The 20,677-nt window shown below is 36.8% G+C and overlaps 2 protein-coding genes across 2 annotated transcripts; both read right to left on the minus strand.

Moving 5' to 3' along the window:
- Positions 1–857: 857 nt before the first annotated feature.
- On the minus strand, positions 858–3,002 carry LOC108989932 (cytochrome P450 71D8-like). Its single transcript, XM_018963704.2, has 2 exons — positions 1,991–3,002; positions 858–1,751 (listed from the first exon to the last, which is right to left on the minus strand). Exons 1-2 carry the CDS (start codon positions 2,921–2,923, stop codon positions 1,131–1,133), a joined length of 1,554 nt encoding a protein of 517 aa, XP_018819249.1. The 5' UTR covers positions 2,924–3,002; the 3' UTR covers positions 858–1,130.
- A 5,706-nt stretch (positions 3,003–8,708) lies between these two features.
- Positions 8,709–10,449, minus strand: LOC108989923 (cytochrome P450 71D8-like). The gene is made up of 2 exons (XM_018963690.2): positions 9,525–10,449; positions 8,709–9,368 (listed from the first exon to the last, which is right to left on the minus strand). Exons 1-2 carry the CDS (start codon positions 10,440–10,442, stop codon positions 8,760–8,762), a joined length of 1,527 nt encoding a protein of 508 aa, XP_018819235.2. The 5' UTR covers positions 10,443–10,449; the 3' UTR covers positions 8,709–8,759.
- Positions 10,450–20,677: the final 10,228 nt, after the last annotated feature.

The following is a 20,677-nucleotide window of genomic DNA, read 5'->3' on the forward strand; positions in this document are numbered from 1 at the left end:
TGATACTTTTTTTAAATGAAAATATTTTAAAAGATAACATAAATATCTAATTATAATGTAAAAACTCAATCCACTTTTAGGGTCCGATCCTGATTACATACAGCTGCATGAGTACCCCATGATCGATCTTGTTTCATTAAGACCGCTAATTGTACCAAAACCCTGAAATTAAGTGCACTGCAGGTCAATGGGCTTTCATATATACAGTTTTAACCCATAAATTTTAGAACAAGAAAAATCTAAGACATTTGAGCTTTTTTTCAAATTTTTCTTAGAGAATTACTATAGCTAGAAAGATATTTCATAAAAATAAATTAATAAATTGACGTAATTTTATATGATATGTTAGATCTAGTTTACAATAAAAATAATTTTACAATATGACGTACAATATCAAACTACGTGATCAGTTTGTAAGTTTATTTTTGAGAAATCATTACGTGGCTAAAACATTTTTCTCTCTCTTAAAATTAACCCAATTACACAAGTTGGTTTTTCAAGTAATCGACTAGCTGCAAATTAGACAAGGACTGAATGCAGTGATTAAAGCTATATTACAGTAAGATGAATGCCTAAATCAATGTTTGAGAGAAGCCCATGATAGCAGTTCGTAGTACAAGGATTTTCTTTTACCGTTAGTTTATGCATGCAGGTTTTGATGCATCTCTATATCCTTTAAATATTGAAACAAACATTTCAAAGAGCAAAACTTCAAAGGAAACTTGCAACTATATCCTTTAATATGGCAGATACAGACATGCTGTGGCAAACATGTCTGAAAGCACAAAAACCAAAATCAGCTAGAATTATATTTCACGTTAAGATATTTGTTAATTGGATGAATCATACATAAGAAATTTAGAGAAAATCAAACTTTCACCATGTATAGAGTGGTGTATTACATTAAAGTATTTCGATTTTCTTTTTTCTTGACACCAAACATTTCTACGGACAAAGATATATATATATATATATATACACTGCAATCCTCTGCAACAATAGGTAGGTAGGTAGGTAGTACATACATCTAAATTCAATCTCTTCAATTATTTTTTGGATAAGTAATAATCTTTATTGATGTGAAGGAAATTAGGCGATGCCCAAGTACACAGGAAATATACTCAATCTCTTCAATTATTAAACAGAGGAATCCAAGGAGTGGCAATAAGGTACAAATCCTTCCTCTTTTTGGTGTTTAATCCGGGAGACTCAGACATATCAAGCTCTTCTGGTTTGATTCCATTGGGGAGCTTCCAGTTGAAGTGATACAACAAGTGAGAAAGAGCAAGTTCAACATTTGCAAGAGCAAATGATATGCCTGGACATATCCTCCTACCACTTCCAAATGGGATGAATTCAAAGTTGGTCCCTTTAAAATCAATACTGGAGTCGTAGAACCGCTCTGGATGAAAGTGATTAGCATCAATCCAGTATTGGGGATCTCTTCCCATAGCCCATATATTAATGATCACTTTTGTGTTGCTAGGTATCTCATATCCACTGATTTCACACTTTTCTCTTGATTCTCTTGCCATTAAGGCACCTGGAGGGTGTAACCGCAGAGTTTCTTTGACAACTGCTCTCAAGTAATCTAGTTTCTGGATGTCTGTCTCGTTAATGTTCCCCCTCCCTTCAAGGACTCTTCGTACTTCGGCTTGTGCCTTTTCCATGACTCTTGGGTTTTTCACCAATTCTGACATTGCCCATTCTATTGTAGATGCTGAAGTATCACTCCCCGCAGAGATAATGTCCTAAAAAAGGGGTTGGATTTACGACAGGATAGAGTCTTATTAGGAAAAATACATAAAGCCACTCAAACTATCATCCAGTTCGACTCTTGTGTTAAATGTTAGTATGAAGAGATATAAAATAAATTTCCTTAAAATACTTGTATAAGGTTGCTCATTTAGACATTTATCAAGAAGAAGAGAAAGAAAAGACGATTAAGAAATGTTGATGATAAAGTAGAAAATCTCAACTAAGTACATACCAGAGTCATAGCTTTGATATGAACTCTTGTGATATCAAAATCAAGCCCACCCTTCTCCTGAAGTTTCAACAGCACATCAACTAGATCTTCATGATCAGCCGATTCATCGTAGCCGGCTGAAGAACTGTTGGTACTCCTTTCCATCTTCTGCTTGATTATATCTTCCAGAATCCTGTCTGTCTTTCTATGCATTTTCTCCAAAGCTGGCTTCATCCCAGTAAGGAAACCAAGGAACTTTAGCGAAGGGAACAGATCAGGCACGTCAAAACCTCCGCTCATACGAAAAAGTTCCTTAACCGATGATATGAATTCCTTTTCCTGTCTACACTTCCCCCCAGTTACTGCCCTGGAAGTCACACCATACGTCATGGACAATATTTTCTCGCCGAGATTGATTGGAAGTCCCCCAGAAAAAGAGATTGATTCAACAAGATTCAATGCCTCTTCTTGTACGATTGATCTAAAGGACTGCACCCGCTTAGTACTCAGGAGTTCCATGACGCTAATCTTTCGCATCTGTCTCCAGTAGTCGCCATAGGGAGTAGCGATAAGACCTGAATAGCCATAGGACAGAATTTCGATACCAATAGAGGTAGGCCGATTTATGAATACAGTGTCATGTGCATGGAGCACCTCTTTGGCTATTTCTGGTGATGAAACAACTATAGCCAATACCTCACCCATTTGCACTTGCATGATTGGCCCATATTTCAGTGCTAACTTTCTCAAGGAATGATGGGGCAAGGAAGAGAAAGCCAGCTGGTGCAAGTTCCCTATAAGAGGCAGTTTCCATGGACCTGGTGGCAACTTTCTATGTATTTGGCCTTTGGCTTTAGATGATCTTTTACAATAAAGAACCAGGATAAACAGGAAGAAGAGGCATGAAAGAGTTGGAAAGGAGAGAATTTGATGCATTGTGGAGTAAAGCTGCATAAGCTCTTACCTGAGCCTTTGGGTTTGAAAGGTCATGAAAGAAACAATATATATATTGCCCCTCGGATCTTGAAATTTGCAGATGCATTACGCATTTTGGGTGGCTATATTTATACAACTTTCATGTTTTCATTGATTGCTCCTAGTAGTTAAAAAGTCAGCAAAATGCTAAATTTCTTTTCTTTTGAATTGTTGGCGATAGAGTTGAAAGGAAAGAGGGTCATTTGTATTACTTTGACAGATATGTGACATCACATGACCTTTTTGTTTTTGACTTTCTGACAAAACCAATCTTAATATGTTACTTTATGCAATCCTTTATTTAATCATGTTAGACTTTCTTGAGATAAAGCACGTAATTGTATGATATTTCTCTCTAGATTTTTCCAACTTGTATTTATTTAATCATATTACTCTCTAGATGCGTTTGAATCTTCATAGGCCGACACCTTTTTATATTTCTGAAAACAGCACATGCTGACTCATCCTCTTATGAGTCAACATAATTATATGCTCATATTGACTGAAGACATTTGGTTGGTGAAGGCCTGCAAGGCTTTTGTCCTTTTACTCCTCCTCTTTTTTTGGGCAATTCTTGTGTGAATACAGATTATTTATTTACAAGTGGCTGCATATATTCAAAAATAGTGTCTTTGGACATCCTTAGGTGTCGTAGTCAGACAACTCGCTCCGGCCAACCTTTTTTGTTTTTTCTAAGGTAGTTGGCCACCCACTCTTTTATTTTTTAATTTTATCTTTGTTCAAAGTTAGTCTTTATGAATATTGAACTTTTAATTCATTAATTAAGAGCTTGTGAGTGATGAGCTGTTGAGTTGGTAACACCATGATCCTTAATTTATGTTTTATTCCTAATGGGTCCAGATTCATGGAGGAAGTACTTGAGGGATATTGAATCCCTTGATCTACATATTAAGTGGGATAAAACCATTTGTCACAATCACAATACATTACATCATAATTTATTAACTACCTTACCTTGACACCAAGTGTAAATCCCTTCCCTTGCCTAGTTTTCCTCCCCCATTAAACGTTTCCATTGGCAAATACCATGAAAATTCCTTGCAACAATAGGCATTGCATATACATACATTTTCAGTGTCTTTATTAAGAAAGAGAAGTTCAAGGAGTAGCAATTACATACAAATCATCATCTCTCTCACAGATTATTTCAGTAGACTCAGACATGTCAAATGGAAGGAATTCAAATTAGTTGGTCCCTTTAAAATCCACAGAAGAACCCATGAACCTCTCTGTACGAAAGCAATCAGCATGATCATTCCATATTTTGGGTCTCTCCCCAATTGGTATCTCATACCCTCCAACTTCACACTACTTTTCCCTTGATTCTCAAGGGATTAAGGCACCTGGAGGATGTAATTGAAGAGACTCTTTGACAACTTGTTTCGCATGTTCTAGTTTCTAGATGTGTTCCTCATCAATGTTCCTCCTCCCCTCAAATTAGACTCCTCGCATTTCAGCCTTCGCCTTCTCCATCACTTTTGGGTTTTTCATCATCAGTTTTGACATTTTCCACACTATTGTAGTGTCTGAAGTCTCACTCCCGGCCGAGAGAATGTCCTGAGAATGGATTAGTCTTACAAATAGCATAATGACATCAATATCAAATTGAAGGGTTCTGCTTGCAGTCCTATCACGTCAACAATGTATAAGACATGTACTCTTATTTTTTTAATCGTGAAGGTCAAGCCTTCTTATTATAAATCATCCTTACTTATGGCGGAAGCAAAAACCGTGGTAACAAACACATTCCACTTCCAAACGGACATCACTAACCAAAAAATAATAAAAAACTTAGCCCCGTAAACAAAATCATTTACAGTTTTTATGAATATAAGGAAAACCCCCTTATCCAATCTAATAAAACCTCTAATGAGAGGAAGAAGATTCGAAGCCGAATACCATATGTCATTTGAACCATTCCCACCTCTTCACGCTAAACTATCTGCCACTATATTAGTCTCTCTATAAGAATGATCGAGAGAAAGAAACCCGAAGCCCAGCTAACCTTCTTCGTATTTCCTCCCAATAATACTCCATATACCAAAGACTACATCTTTTTTGCTGTAGCCATTTTATCACTAGCATATAATCTAGTTCAATCTCAACATTTATCAAACCCAACGTACAGACATATCTAAGTCCATGAAACACACCCATTACTTCAGCGAAATTATTAGTGCTATGACCTGTAAATGTTGCAAAAGCACATAACAACTCCCCTTTGGAATTTTGAATCACCCCTCCTGCACCTGAAGGATCGAGATTTCCAAGAGAACTCCCCTCCACATTTAATTTAAACCATCCATCTTTCGGACATTGCTGCTTCACCATTTTAATCTGCTGCTGTTGAGCTAGTTTTATAAGACATGTACTCTAAGCTGACTTGCAAGTAGAAATACTTTGCAACAAAAAAAAGTCAGCTTATTTGTCTGTGGAAAAAATAACAAATAAAGAAATGTTGGTGGAAAATAATTACATATCTATATATAGTACGTAGTACCATGGTGATAGCTTATAGGCCTCGACGTTCAGAGAAAGGCCCCAAGCCAAATCCCAAGTATCTGGGAAACAAGTGGACGTAGGAGACGTGAAAGACGTTGCATGCACGTATGAGGAAGATGTTGCATGCGAGCAGCAGGGAATGAGGCAACGTAGACAGCGGACGGGACCATTAAGCGAAGTGAAGAACAATGTAGTGTGGACTGGGTCATGGCTGAACGTGCAGAAGTGGAATGGGTCCTTAGTAGTTGCGAGTTCTACGTCATTTATTTCCGTTAGTTTTGTTCTATTTTTACATATTTGCATGCTTTGTCTTATGCTCTGTTTTACGTGCGTTGTGGTCCAGTTTTTAGTTAATAAGTTTGGGAAATGCTATATCTCCCGCTCCCGCTTGGAGCTCCCTTAGTGTATTTTTTTTGTGTTTTTTTTTAAAATTATTTTTTATATAGATTTTTTTAATAATTTTAATTAGTTTTAAAAAATAAAAAAATTCAAAATATTATTAAAAAATATTTTTTTTAATCACGAAGTAAAATAAAAAATCATATTTCTTAATCACGAAATAAAATAAAAAATCATAAAAAAATATTTTTTTATTTTACTTCGTGATTAAGAAAGTATATTTTAATGAATTTTTTTTTACTTTCTAATTAAGGAAGTGTTTTTAATAATATTCTAAATTTATTTTATTTTTTTAAAAATATTTTTTATAATTTTTTATTTTACTTCATGATTAAGAAAGTATTTTTTAATTTATATTTTTTTACTTTCTAATTAAGAAAATATTTTCTGAATGATGTTTTAAATTTATTTTATTTTTTAAAAATATTTTAAAATAATAAAAAATCTATATAAAAAATTACTTAAACAAAATACATATAAAATAACACTACACCCCAACGGGAGCTGTAGCATCACCCAATAAGTTTTCCTTGTATTTCGGTTTGAAGTGTACGTGGCTTTACTTATTTAAGTAGTCAAAGTCGACGTGGGATCGTAACAATAGCTTTGATGTGCTTGCTTATGATACTGAATCCAAGTTCACCCACCTCTTGAAGGTTCAAAAGCACATCAACTATGTATATATATCATCATGAAAAACTGCCACTTCTTCTCATCCTAAGCTCGTTGAGTATATAATATTCCAAAATCTCATCCATTCTTATGTTCATGACTTTCAACAACTCACCCCGTGTCCTTGAAAGGAAACAAAGAAACTTGAGCGAAGGATATATATCATGCAAGTCAAAACATCTAGAGAGTTTAACGATATCGTTGCAAATATCTTTTCTCATTATTCTATGCATCAAGGAGAAATTTTCTCGGTTAGATTGATTATCGGGATTCCTCCTCCGCGGCCGGAGCAGGAAATCAATAAGAATTCATTATTAAGATTCCCGACCTCTATTCTTGATCTCTTATTGATCTAAGCGATTGGACTCCTTTAGAGCTCAAGAGCTCTATTACACAAACGGCCTTTTGCATCTGCCTCCAGTAATCACCATAGGGAGCATTTGATAATATTATTCGAACTGTAGGTGTTATAATCTCAACGAAATTAAGGCGGTTCGGAGGGTCATTTGTCTTGAGCACATCTCCGGCGAGTTCTGGAGATGAAATGATTGCAGCCAAAACCTCACCCAGTTGCAACTGCATATATAAGGGGTCCATACATATTATCGGCCAAGCCTTTCAAGCAACAGTCATGTGGCTGTTTTCTGAAAGCCAGTTGGTGCAAGTTCCCTAGAAAAGGCAGTTTCCATGGCCCTGGAGGCAACTTTGTATGGCTTATTTAGCCTTTGGATTTTGATGTACACGATGATTAAGAGCCAATTAGTTAGTAAAAACTGGGAATGAGCGAAATTGGAGCATTATACAGAAATGATATTTTGCCGTACTTGAAAGTCAGCTCTTTGCATAGCCTATATGGACTGAACTTAGCTGTTTGCATGGCTTCACAAGTAGTGCCGTACGTACATATTAATTGGGCAGTTAATAGGATGGTAGGTATGTATAAATTATACAGAAAAATGATACTATTCTACCTTAATTTATATCTTTAATTTGACTGTTTATATATTTTATTTTATTTTTTTTAATAATTAAAAAAGTGATTATTAGTAAATTGTTGGGAAATGACTTCCTTAATTTGGACCCTAACTGCAAGGGCTGATATATACAAGACTTACAGCTAGCTAGCTAGCCAAGAGTCTGCATGTATTAATTAAGAATTAGAAGACCTAACAAACAGGTCATTACTTCAGATATCAATGGAAATTTTGATTATTTACATATGAGTCTTATCTGAATTTATATATTTTGATTCTTTTTTCTTAAAAAAAAAATAATTAAAACGTTTTAAAAAATAACATAAATATCTAATTAATTAGAATATAAAAACTCAATCCGCTTTTAGGGTCCGATTCTGATTACATACAGCTATATCAGTACCCCATGATCTTGTTTCATTAAGTGCACTGCAGGTCAATGGGATTTCATATATATACAGTTTTAACCCATAAATTTTAGAACAAGAAAATCTAAGACATTTGAGCTTTTTTTCAATATTTTCTTAAGAATTACTACAACTAGAAAATATATTTCATAAAAATAAAATAATAAACTGACGTGATTTTATATAATATGTTAGATCTAGTTTATAATAAAAGTTGTTTTATAATCTAACGTACTATATCAAGCCGCATCATCAATTTGTGAGTTTACTTTTATAAAATCTTTACGTGCCAAAAACATTTTTTCTCTTAAAATTAACCCAATTACACAAGTTGGTTTTTCGAGTAATCGACTAGCTGCTAATTTGACAAGGCTCTGAATCCGACTGAATGCAGTGATTAAAACTAAATATATTGCAATAAGATGAATGCCTGATCAATGTTTGAGAGAAGCCCATGATATCAAAATGCAAATAAATGTACAAGGATTTTCTTTTACTGTTAGTTTATGCATGCAGGTTCTGATGCATCTCTATATCCTTTAATATGGCAGATACAGACATGCTGAAGCAAACATGTCTGAAAGCACAAAAAGCAAAATCAGCTAGAATTATATTTCACATTAAGATATTTGTTAATTGGATGAATCATACATAAGAAATTTAGAGAAAATCAAACTTTCACCGCGTACAAAGTGGTGTATTACATTAAAGTATTTCGATTTTCCTTTTTCTTGACACCAAACATTTCTACAGATAAGTGTATATATATATATATATACTGCAATCCTCTGCAACAATAGGTAGGTAGTACGTACGTACATACATCTAAATTCAATCTCTTCAATTATTAAATAGAGGAATCCAAGGAGTGGCAATAATGTACAAATCCTTCCTTTTTGTGGCGGTTATTCCGGGAGACTCAGACATGTCAAGCTCTTTTGGTTTGATTCCATTGGGGAGATTCCAATTGAACAACAAGTGAGAAAGAGCAAGTTCAACACTTATAAGAGCAAATGATATGCCTGGGCATATCCTCCTACCACTTCCAAATGGAATGTATTCAAAGTTGGTCCCTTTAAAATCAATACTGGAGTCGTAGAACCGCTCTGGATGAAAGTAATTAGCATCAATCCAGTATTCTCTTCCCATAGCCCATGTATTAATGAGCACTTTTGTGTTGCTAGGTATCTCATATCCACTGATTTCACACTTTTCTCTTGATTCTCTTGCGATTAAGGCACCTGGAGGGTGTAACCGCAGAGTTTCTTTGACAACTGCTCTCAAGTAATCTAGTTTCTGGATGTCTGTCTCGTTAATGTTCCCCCTCCCTTCAAGGACTCTTCGTACTTCGGCTTGTGCCTTTTCCATGACTCTTGGGTTTTTCACCAATTCTGACATTGCCCATTCTATTGTTGATGCTGAAGTCTCACTCCCCGCAATGACAATGTCCTAACAAAGCCACTCAAACTATCATCCAGTTTGACTCTTGTGTTAAATGTTAGTATGAAGAGATATAAAATGAATTTCCTTTAAATGGGAGAAGAGAAAGAAAAGACGATTAAGAAATGTTGATAATAAATTAGAAGATATCAACTAAATACATACCAGAGTCATAGCTTTGATATGATCTCTTGTGATATCAAAATCAAGCCCACCATTCTCCTGAAGTTTCAACAGCACATCAACTAGATCTTCATGCTCAGCCGATTGAGCGTAGCCGGCTGAAGAACTGTTGGTACTCCTTTCCATCTTCTGCTTGATTATATCCTCCAGAATCCTGTCTGTCTTTCTATGCATTTTCTCCAAAGTTGGCTTCATCCCAGTAAGGAAACCAAGGAACTTTAGCGAAGGGAACAGATTAGGCACGTCAAAACCTCCGCTCATAAGCAGAATTTCCTTAACCAATGATATGAACTCCTTTTCCTGTCTACACTTCGCCCCAATTGCTGCCCTGGAAGTCACACCATACGTCATGGACAAGATTTTCTCGCTGAGATTGATTGCAAGTCCCCCGGACAAAGAGACTGATTCAACTAGATTCAGAGCCTCTTCTTCTCTGATTGATCTGAAGGACTGCACCCGCTTAGCACTCAGGAGTTCCATGACGCTAATTTTTCGTATCTGTCTCCAGTAGTCGCCATAGGGAGTAAAGACAATACCTGAATAGCCATAGGAGAGAATTTCGACAGCAAGATTGGTAGGCCGATTTATGAATACAGTGTCATGTGTATGGAGCACCTCTTTGGCTATTTCTGGTGATGAAACAACTATAGCCAATACCTCACCGAGTTGCACTTGCATGATTGGCCCATATTTCAGTGCTAACTTTGTCAAGGAATGATGAGGCAATGAAGAGAAAACCAGCTGGTGCAAGTTCCCTATAAGAGGCAGTTTCCATGGCCCTGGTGGCAACTTTCTATGTATTTGGTCTTTGGCTTTAGATGATCTTTTACAATAAAGAACCAGGATAAACAGGAAGAAGAGCCATGAAAGAGTTGGAAAGGAGAGAAGAATTTGGAGCATTGTGGAGTAAAGCTGTGGAAGTCTTATCTTTTCCATATATTATTATTATTGCCTCTCGGATCTTGAAATTTGTGGATGCCTTACGTCCACACGCTTTTGGGGTAGCTAGCTATGTTAATCATAGTTTTAATTTTCGTTTTGTTTGGGCCGCCGAAACTTTCCGTTGTGGTGTAGTATTTATTTTATTAGTTGTTAGTTTATATATACATATAAATATTTAAATATAATATATAATTAATCAATTATATATTAATTATAATATTCTTTAATTCGCACTTTGATAACAATTTGTACGTGTATATGATATGAGTCGTATCATTTTTTTTTTTTTAGTAATATTAGATATAAGTCATTATAATAGTATATATTTTATACTCATTGTGTAGTTATTTCTAATTAATTATTCACAATACTCACTTAAAAAGATGTGTAATTTAGATGATGCTATAATATATATATAAAATAAATATTCTTAATAATAACTTTTATCTATATTTATTTATTTAATTTTTCATTAACTTGCTACGAGAAGTAAGTAGTAGTACGAGTCAGCTAGCTAGCTATTTGCATGGCCTATATGGACGAAAGTCAGCTGTTTGCATGGCTTCACAAGTAGTAACGTACGTACATATTAATTATGCAATTAATAGAATTATTCATGAATTAATACGTGTGTATGTTTGAGGATATTCAGACTCTGTACTCTTCATTAATTTTCTCTTTAGTTGGGGGAAATGCCTTCCTTAATTTGGACCCTAACTGCATGGGCAGATACAATATTCAGTGCTAGCTAGCTAGCTTGCCAACAGTATGCATTAATTAAGAATTAGAAGTCCTAACAAACAGGTAATTATTTCATAAATGATCAATGGAAATTTTGATTATTTACATGGGTCTTATCGGATCCTCTTTTAATTTTATATTTTTTATATTTAATTTTTTCTATCTCATTTTTTAAAATTTTATAAAAATTTTAATTCAAATTATTTCACTATTATCTTATTATTATTTATAAATTTTTCATATTATCTTATCTCATCTATATTGTGAGATCCATAAATTTTTGTGTTTATAATTCATTGTGTATTTTTATTAAGAGCGTTATTTTATTTATGGTATTTTATTTATGTTAATTTTATTTTTATTTTGTGTGTGTTTCCGGATTGGACTTCTTTAATTGTTGTGTTTTTATGGTCTCTGGGTGTGTTTGTTTTTGGACCGTGTGTTGTGTGAAGCCCGAAGCACAATCTTTTTAAGTTTTAACCCAACCCGTGTGTGCCTTTGAAGCCCAGCCCGTGCATGTGTAAACCCAACCCGTGTAGTGAACCCAGCCCATGCGGATTGTAACCCAGCCCCTCCCCCTTAAATTGCATACGACGCCGTTTTGAGGAGGGTTCCATCACTTTCCCTTCATGCGCCGTGCACTGCTTTCTTCTTCTTACTTCAGTTTTCTTTCTTCCTTCCAGCAGCCGCCTTGAGTCACCCTTTTCACTTCCACCTCCTCCTTCCATTTTTCTCGGTGTCGTTCGGCTTTAGATTCCGATAGCTTGCTGTCAAGCCATCGGCCCATGGCCACCACTAGGGCTGTAAAATAAACAAGCTACTCGACAGGCAGCTCGAATTCGACTCGATTAAACTCGAAATCGACTCGGATCGAATATTAAATGGGCCGTTCGTAAACATAGAATTAGGCTCGATTATTAAACGATACAAACTCGTATAAAGCTCAACCGGCTCGATTAATGTTCGTGAACAAACTCGTTTGAAGCTCGACTTGACTCGTGAGCTCGACTCGTATATATTTATATATATATAATACAATATTTATATATATATAATAGCCAAAAGTTAGATATATATAATTTATAATATACATAAATATGTATATAGACTTAGTTTTATAGATTTATAGTCCACTACATATACAATATATAAATTTTTAATATTAACTTCTAGTTTTATAGAACTAGAAGATATGATGAATACATGAGTCCAATAAATATATAACATTATAAATTTACAAATTACACCATATGGTCCATATTATATATATATATATTCATATTAGTATATGAATGTTAGAAAGATGGTATATTGATATTAGTAATAGTAAATGTATGTTAATATATTAGTGGTGTTAGAAAGATGATACATTGATATACTATTGCTAATGTATGGTAGTGTTACGTGTATGATATACTAATATGCTAATATACTAATATTAATATATGAAAGAAAGATGGTGGTGTATTAGTATAAGTCTATAAGATATTAGTATATGTTACTATGTATGATGATGTATAATCTTAACATGTCATATTAGTATTAGTATATACATATGGTGGTGTATCAATATTAGTGGTGTATTAGTATATACATATGGTAGTGTATCAGTATTAGTGGTGTATTAATAAATATATACTATTATTAATTTATTAGTAGTATAGTCTTACATAATATATAACATTATAAATTTACAAATTACACCATCTCCTTATCATATTAGTATAATAGCATTATAGTATTAGTATATAATAGATCTATAATATTATATTATGAATAATAGATTATAATGTTTGATAAAAGATAAAGTTAGATAATGTTATATACTTATATGACGTGTTATACTAATTAATATAAATATAATATGTTATAGTATTGGTATATAACATGTGTTACAACTTACATATTAATTTAGTTTTATATGGAATTAGTATAATAGCACTACTATATTACACTAATTAATATAAATACAATATTATATTATGAGTAATAAATTATAATGTTGGACAAAATATATAAATTATGAGCATTTATTTTAATTTTATATTAAACATTTTAATTTTTAAATTTTTGTCATAAGCGAGCCGAGCTTGAGCCGAGCTCGGGCTCGGCTCGTTAACAAAATCGAGCTCGAGCCGAGCTCGAACTTACTTCCCTTCTACACGAGCCGAGCTCGGACGCTATAATGTGCTCGACTGATAAACGAGCCAAGCTCGAGCTCGACTCGAGTAGTAAACGAGCCGAGCTCGCACACCCCAGGCTCGCTCGAGCTCGGCTCGTTTACAGCCCTAGCCACCACCTCCTTCGTCCGTGAGCATCTCGGTGGCGTTGGGCATGGGCTCCAAATGTGCTGTCTTTGCCGTTGCGCCACACGTCTGCAACAATGCCTTCTTCTCCTCCATGGCTTACACTGCCATTTTCTCTTCTTCTACCCGTGCGACACGCATGCCTTGCTAACCGTCATGCTTGGCCTATATAAAGGCCACGGGTTCTGTCATGTGGGATTTGGGGTTGAGCCTTCTGGAATCTACAGTGGGGCATCGAAGGAATAGCTGTTCAGGAGTAACGGTTTTAATGACTCTTCAATACGGTGCGTTCAGTATTAAGTAAAACGCTGCGTTACAAAGTGCTGAGTTTTAATGAAACGGTTCGTTTGAATTAGTGGTAGCTTATAGAAATAAGCTTAGACGGCGTCGTTTTGTCTTTCTTCTTTAATTGGGAAGCTTTTCCCGAGTTGTCTGTTATTTATGTTAGAGTTTTTCTATAAATAGGGGCGCGATTGTGTAATTGGGGATGATTTTTCTTCTGTAAACAGTCTTTGTAAGGAGCTTGGAGATTGCTCGAAAATCTCTCTCGTTTACTTCAATAAGATTGTGATTTCAATCTTCCACGCTGAGCATTTCCATTTCTGAGTTTGTAACATTTTAAGGTTTTGAGTATTTGTATGAAGCGAAATTGATAGATTCGTGAAGATTAAGAAGGAAGAAGAAGAAGGTACATAACAATTGGTATCAGCAGTAGGCGATCCTTACATCAGCGATTTCTATGGCAGAAGGAACGCGTGGCGCAATTAAAGGTCAGCAGGATGCATCTCAGAGACAGTATGAAGCAGTCCAATTACAGCTTCAACATCATCAGCACACTATCTCAGGGATAACAGAAAGGTTAGATCAACTTTCCGATATGTTGTGTTCTGTTGTGGAATCTGTGAATGACATGTCTCATTTGGATAGATAGGTATCTCACGATAGAGATCAACCTCCTAGAACTCATGAGGGAAGAGGTGGATTTCAGAAAGGATTTAGGTTGGATTTTCCTCATTTTAATGGTCTTGATCTTGCGGGATGGATCTTTAAAGCTAATCAATACTTTGATTGCTTTCAAGTACCTTTCCATCAAAAGTTAATGGTGGCATCACATCATATGGAAGGTGAGGCATTGGTATGGTACCAAAATGCCTTGGATTCGGGCCAATTTAACTCTTGGGAGACCTTGGTGGTGGCTATGCAAACTAGGTTTGGACCATCAGCATTTGATAATCCAATGGAGGCTTTAATGCGATTGAAACAGACTAGTTCTGTTGGTCTGTACACCACTCAATTTGAGGCATTGTCTAACAGGCTGAAAGGCTTGTCTGATAGACATAAAATGAGCTGTTATATCAGTGGCTTGAAAGATGACATTAGAATCCCTGTTAAAATGTTTAATCCCATGAATTTAGGAGCTGCCCTTGGCTTGGCTAAGCTACAGGAAGAGTATGTGTTGTCTTCAAGGAAACCTTGGAGACCAAATCCTCATTTTGCTGAGAAATGGCCACTTAATCAGAATGCACTTAAAGATCTTGGTGAGGAAGGCAGCAAGAATGCTCTTCCTTGGAAGAAAGTGAATGCCTCTCATATGGATGAGAAGAGAAGGAAGGGTTTATGCTTTCATTGTGAAGAAAAATGGAATCCTAATCATGTTTGTAAAAAGCCTAAGGTTTACTTCATTCAAGCTGATGTTGATGACTTAAACCAGTCTGATGGTGAAGGGCCTTTGTGTATCGAAGATGCAGAACCAGATCCTATAGTTGCTGATACCTTAGAAGTGTCTGTTAATGCTATTTCTGGTTCTAGTAGTGCTAATGCTATGAGATTACATGGATGTGTAGGGTCTTGTGCTGTTGAAATTTTAGTAGACTCGGGGAGCACACATAATTTTGTGGATCCTTTAGTGGTCCAGGGGGCTAAATTGAGAATCCACCATGCCTCTAGTTTGCAAGTCAGAGTGGCCAATGGGGAGAAGATTTTGAGTCAAGGTTCTGGAATGGAAACATTTAAAATTCAAGACTCTAGATTTTCTGTGCCTTTCCATGTTCTGGCTTTGGGAGGATGTGATGTTGTCCTCGGGGTTCAATGGTTGAAGACCTTGGGTTCTATTTCTTGGAATTTTGTTGATATGTCCATGCAGTTTGAGTGGAATGGTAAATTGGTACACTTACAAGGGTTAAACTGTGCTAGTATACAAATGATGTCTGGCATCTCAGGCCTTAAGTCCCCTTTTGTTAATAAACAGGGTTGGTTGTTGCAGTTGATCCCTGTTGAGCAGCACAATGAGGAGGTTTGTGTAACAGGACCCATGACTGACTTACTCAAGGAGTTCTCTGATGTTTTTGCTGAACCTGTGGGGTTGCCTCCAAGAAGAGCCTTTGATCATCCAATCATCCTCAAGGAGGGTGTTTCTCCTATTTCAGTTCGACCATACAGGTATCCTCATTATCAAAAGTCTAAGATTGAAAAGATTGTCAATGACTTGCTACAATCTGGTGTGGTCAGGACTAGCCAAAGTCCATTTTCTTCTCCTGTACTGTTGGTCAAGAAAGCTGATGGAACTTGGCGTATGTGCATCGATTATAGGGCCTTAAACCAAGAAACTATCAAAGACAAATTTCCAATTCCAGTTATAGATGAATTGCTGGATGAATTGTTTGGGGCTAGAATTTTTTCCAAGTTGGATTTAAGAGCTGGATACCATCAGATTCGAGTGAGGGAAGGGGATATTCCAAAAACAGCTTTTAGAACTCATGAGGGCCACTATGAGTTCTTAGTGATGCCCTTTGGCCTCACTAATGCCCCTGCTACATTTCAAGGTTTAATGAACTATATTTTCAAGCCCTTCTTGAGAAGGTTTGTCTTGGTTTTTTTTGATGATATTCTCATATACAGTAAGGATATGGCTGAGCATCTATTGCATGTAAGGACTGTTTTGAGTACATTGCGACAACATACTCTTTATGCCAAGATGTCAAAGTGCAAGTTTGGAGTACAAGAAGTTGAGTATTTGGGCCATATCATATCTGGGAATGGAGTACAAACAGATCCAGCAAAGACTGCAGCTATGGTGAATTGGCCTGTTCCTACAACCTTGAAGTCTTTGAGAGGTTTTTTGGGATTAACAGGCTACTACAGGAAATTTATCAAGGCTTATGGATCAATAGCAGCTCCCTTAACCAATTTGTTGAAGAAAAATTCTTTTTGTTGGAATGATAAGGCTGCTGTTGCTTTCGAATTGTTGAAAACAGCTGTTAGCAACCCTCCAGTTTTGAGGTTGCCTGATTTCACAAAAGTCTTCACCATTGAGTGTGATGCTTCTGGTATGGGTCTTGGGACAGTCTTGATGCAAGAATCTCAACCCATAGCTTTTTATAGCAAAGCCTTGAAAGGGAAAGCTTTGTCATTATCAACATATGAGAAAGAATTGTTGGCTTTAGTATCAGCTGTTCAGAGATGGAGACCCTATCTGCTGGGCCATTCCTTTCAGATTAAGACTGACTAACAAGCTCTCAAGTTTTTGGTGGAACAAAAAATTGGTACTGAGGCACAACATAAATGGGTTTCCAAACTCATTGGTTATGATTTTACTGTGCATTATAAGTATGGCAAGGAAAATTTGGTTGCTAATGCCCTTTCGAGGAAAGATGAGCAGGAACAAGCTGTGATGGCTATGATTTCTTTTCCCACTCCTTTGTTGATTGAAGAACTCAAGCAGAGTTATGTTTCATCTCCTGACTATGTTGAATTGGTTCCTAAGTTACAACAAGGTCACCATGGACCAAAACACTTTTCTGTTCAACAAGGGTTGCTACTCAGAAAAGGGAAATTGGTAGTTGTTCCCTCTTCATCTATTCTGCCTAAGATATTGCAATACATTCATGACAATCCACAAGCTGGTCATGTGGGTTATCACAAGACTCTTCAAAGGGCACGAAGGGATTTTTGGTGGCCAGGCATGCGGAAGGATGTGAGGAAATTAGTCAGGGAATGTGAAATCTGTCAAGTCAGTAAAAGTGAGAATGTGAAGTATCCTGGGTTGTTACAACCCTTACCTGTTCCTGACTCTCCATGGCTTGATATCTCCATGGACTTCATTGAGGGTTTACCCCTTTCTAATGGCCTTTCTGTAGTGCTGTCTGTGGTGGACAGGTTGACTAAATTTGCTCATTTTTTTCCTCTCTCCCATCCTTACACAGCTGTTAAAGTAGCTCATGTGTTTTTTAATGGGGTTTTTAAGTTGCATGGTCTCCCTAGATCTATAGTTTCTGACCGAGATGCTGTTTTTACAAGCTCTTTTTGGAAGCAACTATTTCACTTGCAAGGTGTTTCCTTGGACTTTACATCCTCATATCATCCTCAATCTGATGGCCAAACCGAAGCATTAAATAAATGCTTAGAAGGATATTTGAGATGTTACTGCAGTCAACAACCAAAAGTCTGGTCTTCATGGTTGGTTATGGCTGAGTGGTGTTATAACACTACTCTACACTCTTCTATTCAGATGACTCATTTCGAGGCTCTTTATGGTTATGAACCACCTAAGCTTCTCTCTTATGTGCCTGGAATTTCCTCCAATCATGCTGTTAACCAGCAGTTGAGAACAAGGGATGAATTGCTCAGGTTATTGAAGGAGAATATGGCAAAGGCCCAACACAGGATGAAGTTTTTTGCTGATAAAGGGAGAACAGAAAGATGTTTTCAGGTTGGTGATTGGGTTTTCTTAAGACTGCAGCCTTATAGGCAAAAGATTGTGGCTATGCGCCACAACTTGAAATTAGCTCCAAGGTTTTATGGGCCATTCCAAATTCTGCAGAAGGTGGGGTTAGTCGCTTACAAACTTGATTTACCATCCTCTTCAAAAATCCACCCCGTTTTCCATGTTTCTTGTTTGAAAAAGAAAGTGGGGCAGCATGTCATTCCTTTGCCAATCTTGCCTCCAACTGATTCTAGTGGTCTTTTGCAACCTGAGCCACAAGAAATCATTGATCGCAGACTACAGCAGAAGGGTAACAAAGCTATGACTGAAGTGTTGGTGAGTTGGGTAGGGGCTGCTCCTGAGGATTCTTCTTGGGAGTGTTTGTGGAAATTGAGGCAACTGTATCCCCATTTGGTGGGTACCGTTTTATAAAATGTCATGTGGGATTTGGGTTGAAGGCCTTGTGGGCAAGTCCTTTGAGAGGGGGAGAATGTCATGTGGGATTTGGGGTTGAGCCTTGTGGAATCTGCAGTGGGGCATCGAAGGAATAGCTGTTCAGGAGTAACGGTTTTAACGACTCTTCAATACAGTGCGTTCAGTATTAAGTAAAATGCTGCGTTACAAAGGGCTGAGTTTTAATGAAACGGTTCGTTTGAATTAGTGGTAGCTTATAGAAATAAGCTTAGACGGCGTCGTTTTGTCTTTCTTCTTTAATTGGGAAGCTTTTCCCGAGTTGTCTGTTATTTCTGTTAGAGTTTTTCTATAAATAGGGGCGCGATTGTGTAATCGGGGATGATTTTTCTTCTGTAAACAGTCTTTGTAAGGAGCTTGGAGATTGCTCGAAAGTCTCTCTCGTTTACTTCAATAAGATTGTGATTTCAATCTTCCACGCTGAGCATTTCCATTTCTGAGTTTGTAACATTTTAAGGTTCTGAGTATTTGTATGAAGCGGAATTGATAGATTCGTGAAGATTAAGAAGGAAGAAGAAGAAGGTACATAACAATTGGTATCAGCAGTAGGCGATCCTTACATCAGCGATTTCTATGGCAGAAGGAACGCGTGGCGCAATTAAAGGTCAGCAGGATGCATCTCAGAGACAGTATGAAGCAGTCCAATTACAGCTTCAACATCATCAGCACACTATCTCAGGGATAACAGAAAGGTTAGATCAACTTTCCGATATGTTGCGTTCTGTTGTGGAATCTGTGAATGACATGTCTCATTTGGATAGAGAGGTATCTCGCGATAGAGATCAACCTCCTAGAACTCATGAGGGAAGAGGTGGATTTCAGAAAGGATTTAGGTTGGATTTTCCTCATTTTAATGGTCTTGATCCTGCGGGATGGATCTTTAAAGCTAATCAATACTTTGATTGCTTTCAAGTACCTTTCCATCAAAAGTTAATGGTGGCATCACATCATATGGAAGGTGAGGCATTGGTATGGTACCAAAATGCCTTGGATTCGGGCCAATTTAACTCTTGGGAGACCTTGGTGGTGGCTATGCAAATTAGGTTTGGACCATCAGCATTTGATGATCCAATGGAGGCTTTAATGCGATTGAAACAGACTAGTTCTGTTGGTCTGTACACCACTCAATTTGAGGCATTGTCTAACAGGCTGAAAGGCTTGTCTGATAGACATAAAATGAGTTGTTATATCAGTGGCTTGAAAGATGACATTAGAATCCCTGTTAAAATGTTTAATCTCATGAATTTAGGAGCTACCCTTGGCTTGGCTAAGCTACAGGAAGAGTATGTGTTGTCTTCAAGGAAACCTTGGAGACCAAATCCTCATTTTGCTGAGAAATGGCCACTTAATCAGAATGCACTTAAAGATCTTGGTGAGGAAGGCAGCAAGAATGCTCTTCCTTGGAGGAAAGTGAATGCCTCTCACATGGATGAGAAGAGAAGGAAGGGTTTATGCTTTCATTGTGAAGAAAAATAGAAGGAAGGGTTTATGCTTTCCAGAACTTCGTCCCGCGCGTGCGGGATACGCTCCACTCCGATGAATGCCGTATTTGGTGGACTTGAAGATCGACGACTGGGCTTCATCCCAGTGGGGCGCGTGTAGGAGGTAGACGGCTGCAAAGACCCGAACGGCAATCCTCTCTTATTCGGCCTGAAAAACAAAACAAAATAAAAAATACTATACAGAAATAAAACTGAACAGACGAAAAGGGGTAGGGGAAGGAGAAAGAGGGGGAGGAGCCGAAGCTCCCACCTCCTTTCGTTTCAATCTAGAGCTTTAGAGATTTAGAGAGAAGGAAGAGGTTTTTTTTTTCTAGAGAGGAGGAATTGGCCACAAGGGTTGTTTTTTGAAGTAATTCAGTGATTCAAACATGCATCTTGACTTGTCCTTTTCGTATCTACTTTACTAAAAACAATGGCTTGAGTATGACAGTACTTGGTTATACTGAACCTTTTTCTTCAAAAAAAAAAATG

The sequence above is a fragment of the Juglans regia genome, chromosome 5, assembly GCF_001411555.2.
Source record: "Juglans regia cultivar Chandler chromosome 5, Walnut 2.0, whole genome shotgun sequence".
NCBI lineage: Eukaryota > Viridiplantae > Streptophyta > Magnoliopsida > Fagales > Juglandaceae > Juglans > Juglans regia.

Coding starts and splice junctions, on each gene's coding strand:
- LOC108989923 (XM_018963690.2), bottom strand. CDS start 10,442: ATGCTCCAAATTCTTCTCTCCTTTCCAACTCTTTCATGGCTCTTCTTC. Junction 9,369..9,524: donor ATATCAAAGCTATGACTCTG/GTATGTATTTAG, acceptor TGGCTTTGTTAG/GACATTGTCATTGCGGGGAG.
- LOC108989932 (XM_018963704.2), bottom strand. CDS start 2,923: ATGCAGCTTTACTCCACAATGCATCAAATTCTCTCCTTTCCAACTCTT. Junction 1,752..1,990: donor ATATCAAAGCTATGACTCTG/GTATGTACTTAG, acceptor CCCCTTTTTTAG/GACATTATCTCTGCGGGGAG.